Raw genomic sequence first — 6,254 nt, 5'->3', positions numbered from 1 at the left:
ACCACCGCCGGCATTTTCCGTATCGTATAGTACGTACGTTCGTTCGTTCATTCATACTGGCCTCGCTGTGACGAGAGCCACGTGGTTCCTGAGTCGGTGTCCTCTCTCTCTCTCTCTCTCTCCCCTCTCCCCCTTCCCCCTCTCTCTCTCCCCTCGATTNNNNCCCCTCGATTAAGCTCTCTCTGTGCAACCTTGTTACCGTGCGCCGCTTGCAAACAAGGACGCCGGTCGATTCTGTCTCTTCTTCGCCGGCTCTTTCGACGACCACGACGACGACCACGACGACGACTCTCGAGGGTTGACTTGCCGCGCGATCGCGGGATTCCCAACCTGTAGTTTCACGCCAGCGATAGACGATAGATCTTCCGGCACGATGTTTTCGTCGTCGATCTCGCGTCGCCAACCATCTATGACGCAAATGTCTAGGTTCGTAACGGATCGAGCGGATCGAGAACCGCGTAAATTATCCAAACGTCTATAAGGTACCGCATCGGTAGATCGTCCTATTGCCAGAAGGAAGTAGATTCCAGAGGAAGACTACCGGCGTCGTTGCTCCGGTGCACTCGGTTCGCGAGTAACGCTCTACGACTTGCACGGCCGTACTTTTGCTCCAACTACTCTACAACCATGAAACGTAATACCAACTGTAGAATAAAAATACGAAAGATAGAACCGCGTAGGCTAAAACGGAAACAAATTTATACGCGATAGGCTGTATTTAGCTCGTTACAGGTAGTAGTGGCGGGGTCTGTGCGCGGAGCAACGCGACGGCTCTCTTCCATCGATTTGGTATTCGCAAACGTCGCGTCCTTTCGACACCCACGCCCAACGTTCGTCGATATATCCGCGTATTCGATTTCCTACCTTACTTTTGCGAGAAATATTTGATTACGGTTAAACGCGGCGAGAAGCGTGTAGCGTGTTACGCAGAACGGCATACGTATTTGAATATTCCTCCGCTAGTTTCGCTCGTATCTACTGGCTAGAATCGCGGTAAACCGAGAACTTAGAATTTAAATACGTTTGGAAATACGAATACGACGATATACCGAGTTGATACGATTATACTTGTACGCTTGTTCTCCGGCGAACGTCTCGACGAACGTTAACGTCTACGACCATCGATCTTCGATATCTTAAACCTACCATAGGTGGATAATTGTAATCGAGGCGGTGTAACGACCATAAGTGGATATACAAGATCGCTTGTTGTTAAAAGCACTCGCTTTTGGTAACAACGGAACGATGTCACGGTGCGTTGCGCGATTTTAGCGCGAACGCGTTTCAAAGTCTCGGAGTGGAAATTAGAGAAACGTTGAAAAGTAACCCTATTTATCTGTCTTTCGATCGCGCACGTACTTTCGTTCCGATAGTCGCGATAGTTCTCGTTACGAAGTGGACTCCGGGGATCGAAATTCTGCTTACGAGAAGAAATCGAACCGCTCGCGAAAATTATCGCGCTAACGCCTGTTAACGTCTATTAACGTCTATTCGCAATCATCGATCGCACCGATTCCAACGACGTAAAAGCGCTTCGTTGGTCCGGATCGAACGAAAGAAAAACGTCGCCTTCCGCGTCTAAACGCGCGTAGTTGTACTCGGACAAATTCCAACGCTTTATTCCCGCATCCGCCGTTCAACGTGTACGTAATTATCGTAACGTTAAAGACCTCCGCGATTTACCTATTTCCACCCGTTACGTTACGCCTCGTAAATGCATCCACCGTAAAAGATACTTGTTCGGATCGATCGCGTTAACGCGTTCACAGGTGTCGCGTAGCCTTCCGCGTATTCGTCCGTTTGATCGACGCGAAATTACGCGGTTCGATGGAACGTGGTACGAAACTCTGAATTTTTCCTTTCGTTCGAAGTAACGGGTAATCGTGAACGGTAAGCGGACGAGATACTTTGGAAAACGACGACCAGCTTTACGCTCTTTTAAACGCTGCTTTTTAAAGCGGCTTTCGGAAGCCAGGAAATTACAAACTTGGAAAGTGTCGATCAATTCTGGTATCGCTAGCCACTACGACGGATTTCCGTGGCGGTAACGCAGCGATGGCCGACGTATTCGTTTTCCTCCGGTACCTTTATTTTCTTACGTCTTTGCGAAAATATATCGATATGGATATTCCAGTCACGCTTCCACGTATAGTTTGACACGGGTGTCGGACGTTCGTACGAGACGATACGTCTCGAACGCGACGCGAGCGCGATAATAGGTAAATATTGGCAGAGGAGGATCGCAGGAAAGGAAAAGAGTAGAATTCGATGGATCCGAATAAACCAGATTCTACCTACCGTCGTGCGTTACCGGCGATTCTCGATCTACGCGACAGACGGCGAGTGGTGCACGGAAGGACCAGGGGGCCTGGAGCGAACCGCTGGTCAAAGTGTCCGTGCTCGGTCCGCGTCTACACCGAGCAGCGGCCAATCAGGCTCTGGCGCTCGGTGCTTGGACGATCCGCACCTTCCGTACTCCACGTCGGTCGCAATCATCGATCGCACCGATTCCAACGACGTAAAAGCGCTTCGTTGGTCCGGATCGAACGAAAGAAAAACGTCGCCTTCCGCGTCTAAACGCGCGTAGTTGTACTCGGACAAATTCCAACGCTTTATTCCCGCATCCGCCGTTCAACGTGTACGTAATTATCGTAACGTTAAAGACCTCCGCGATTTACCTATTTCCACCCGTTACGTTACGCCTCGTAAATGCATCCACCGTAAAAGATACTTGTTCGGATCGATCGCGTTAACGCGTTCACAGGTGTCGCGTAGCCTTCCGCGTATTCGTCCGTTTGATCGACGCGAAATTACGCGGTTCGATGGAACGTGGTACGAAACTCTGAATTTTTCCTTTCGTTCGAAGTAACGGGTAATCGTGAACGGTAAGCGGACGAGATACTTTGGAAAACGACGACCAGCTTTACGCTCTTTTAAACGCTGCTTTTTAAAGCGGCTTTCGGAAGCCAGGAAATTACAAACTTGGAAAGTGTCGATCAATTCTGGTATCGCTAGCCACTACGACGGATTTCCGTGGCGGTAACGCAGCGATGGCCGACGTATTCGTTTTCCTCCGGTACCTTTATTTTCTTACGTCTTTGCGAAAATATATCGATATGGATATTCCAGTCACGCTTCCACGTATAGTTTGACACGGGTGTCGGACGTTCGTACGAGACGATACGTCTCGAACGCGACGCGAGCGCGATAATAGGTAAATATTGGCAGAGGAGGATCGCAGGAAAGGAAAAGAGTAGAATTCGATGGATCCGAATAAACCAGATTCTACCTACCGTCGTGCGTTACCGGCGATTCTCGATCTACGCGACAGACGGCGAGTGGTGCACGGAAGGACCAGGGGGCCTGGAGCGAACCGCTGGTCAAAGTGTCCGTGCTCGGTCCGCGTCTACACCGAGCAGCGGCCAATCAGGCTCTGGCGCTCGGTGCTTGGACGATCCGCACCTTCCGTACTCCACGTCGGTGCGTGAATGGATCCATTGCACCTACCCCCCGCCACTTTCTTTCGCCCACCCACGACTACGTCTACTCTACTCTACTCTACTCTACTCTACTCTGTTCCATTCTGTTCTATTCTGTTCTGTTCTCCTCCCCTCCCCTCTTCCTTTTTATCGTTATTATCGTTATCAGTCGCGCTAACTCCTGACCGCTGTCTTTACGCGCGACGCTGTTTTCGTTTCGTTCGTTGCTGGTCGCGGTTAGTCCGCTCGGTGCGTCGAATCGACTACGACTGCTGCTTCGTGTACCGTCTTCCTCCCTGTGAAAAAATTGTACATTGGATAAAGCAAGGAGCGGATGATTTTTCCACGTGTCCTGGCTTCCGAGATATTTGGAGAAAAAAATAAACGCAGCTCGATCACGCGTTTATTCTTGGCTAAAATGGTAACGATTCGATCGTAAAAATAGTAGGCCTCGAAGCGACCATTGTAAATGACCATAGAGAATGTAACGCGTTCGTTACAGTCTCGCATACGCCTTTAAGCTCGTCCGATCTTCCTTTTTAAACGGAAGATGAGCGGTGGTAACCAACGCGTAACTCTAGACGAAATTCGCTGTAGCGGTACTGTGCCATTTTTTTGCCAATATTTGGAAAACTAAGCTCCTTTATACCTACGAAAGAATACGATTCGAAATATCGATTTCTGCGGCATATCGAAAGACCGTCGAGATCGAAGATCGAAGAGCGATTAACTTTTCCAAAGTTTGCCAAAAGTTACGCGACATAGGTTTACGGACCTTTCTGTATGGAAACTCGAAGGAGTCGACCGTGAATGAGAATGAAACGCCCATTAGCATTCTTCGAGGAGAACACACGGCCCAACGTCGCGTACGTTTGTATTCCGTTAGGTTCAGCGGCCGTCTTTCGTATTCGTAAAGTCGGTACGAAGAAACGATTGTTTATCGTTGACTATTGCCGAAGCTAGATATTTCTTCGTCTCTCTCGATTCGATGGACGAATATAAAAGGGGTCTAAACGCGATAAGGACGGTAGTTTAAGGTATTTTCGACTATTTCTTGTCCGCACTGCGTAGAGTGTCGTCGTGGTCGAAAACGAAACGACTTGTTTCTCGGTACAACGTATTTCGCTACGAGAATATAATCGGATAATTTAGCGAATTATCGTAGCACGTAACAGAATGGTGTGTTATTTCAGGTATCTGGACAGGTATGAGAAGGTACACTTTCTAGGAGAGGATGGCCAACAAGCTGACGACGACGACGAGGATTCTAGACACAGAAAGTGGTCTGCCAGGGCATTACACTCCGTTCCTCTTACTTATAATCATCATCAACACAATGTCGCAGGTAACTATGAAATCCCATTACCTTAAAGTTAAGTGCCTAGAGGCCCTATCCGATAACTAAATCGCTGCTACGGAAATCAATTCCGACAACTGGTAGGGATAACGGTGACGAGTTAACGACGCAAAATCTCAGCCAATTAACCTTACGTTACCGTAACCTCGATCGGTGCGTCGAGTTGAGCGCGTTACACGTTCTACGTGTACCGTATCGCGCCTCTTCGAAAAGAACTACCAACCCTTTGTACGCGATCCTCCGTTCCTCGTTCCTATCCGATATCCATCCTACGTTCCACGGTGTATCGAATTTTCGAACCGTCACGCCGTCCTGCTTTCCAATCGCATTTTTGTCGCGCCAAGCCCGCAGCGTTTGCCGAATCGACCCATGAATTTACGATCGTTCCTGATAAACCGTTTTTCCCAACTTACGCAACCCTCTACTCGTCGCGCCGCATTTCACATGTACGTGCACACGCACCAACCACTTTCGAATGCGTTTTCCACCGTGTATTGTTCCTCTATTTTTCTCCCTCTTTCCCACTGTCATCCACGTATACATGAATTTAGAAACGTGCATACATCAGCCAGGTACATGGATATCACGCATGTGTGCGAAGGACGTGTATACGTGTCAGGTGCCACGGTTCAATAATTCGCTACGTTAGCAATTTCCGTTTGTCAGAACTTTTTCGTTCTACGTTCGGGTCCGTTCGGGTTTGCAAAAACCACCGCTGCGCCAGACAACAATGCGTTAACAGCGTTACATTCTCGATAGGTACGTTTCAAACGCACCGCTTACCGATGTTTTATTCCCAAAACAGGAACACGATTAAACTACACTCGTGTCTATCGTCTCGCTCTAATCTCTCGTTTTGCGTTTACCACTGGATACCACTAGGCTATTCGAAGCTTTCTCTAGGATAACCGAAAACTCGGTCGGTCCAACTAGCTACGATTCTACGAAACGTTTCGAACAATGTGAAAAGCTACGAGATTCTTCGAAGTTCTTCGCCGAACGTCGTACACGTATGGCTCGTTGCGCCCTACTGACCGCGTACGTTTCATAATCGCATCTTCACACGTAGAATTTCGCTAGATCGTTTCTAATATCCGCAGAATATCCGATCGTTCCGGCATTCAATTTTATAAACTTCCCTCCGCGCGAAAAAATGCGTCCGTGTGTAATTGCATCCTGGCCCAATTAGTTCCAAGCGCGCGCATTATCCTCCGCGCTCCTCGCTAATTCGTTAACGACGATTTATGTTTCGCCGTTAATCTCGGTCGAAATAACACGTTGCTCTGTGTGCAAGGAGGAAGGAGGAAGTGGAATTGAAAAAAAGTTGCGTGAAACGCAGATAGAGAGAAAGAGAGAGAGCGTGAGTGAGTGAGTGAGTGAGTGAGTGAGTGAGTGAGTAGCAGTGTCGAAGAACGCGA

The 6,254-nt window shown here is 48.6% G+C and overlaps 1 protein-coding gene across 1 annotated transcript in view; it reads left to right on the top strand.

Moving 5' to 3' along the window:
* The window catches only part of LOC100743907 (AT-rich interactive domain-containing protein 2), a 61,926-nt gene that overhangs the window by 33,979 nt on the left and 21,693 nt on the right, over window positions 1-6,254 (top strand). The window contains exon 5 of the mRNA XM_033322215.1: window positions 4,673-4,824. Within this exon, the coding sequence (XP_033178106.1) occupies window positions 4,673-4,824 (152 nt within the window). The remainder of the gene's footprint in view (window positions 1-4,672; window positions 4,825-6,254) is intronic.

The sequence above is a fragment of the Bombus impatiens genome, unplaced genomic scaffold, assembly GCF_000188095.3.
Source record: "Bombus impatiens unplaced genomic scaffold, BIMP_2.2 scf_0581, whole genome shotgun sequence".
Lineage (NCBI taxonomy): Eukaryota > Metazoa > Arthropoda > Insecta > Hymenoptera > Apidae > Bombus > Bombus impatiens.
This window is presented reverse-complemented; position numbering and strand designations above follow the sequence as displayed.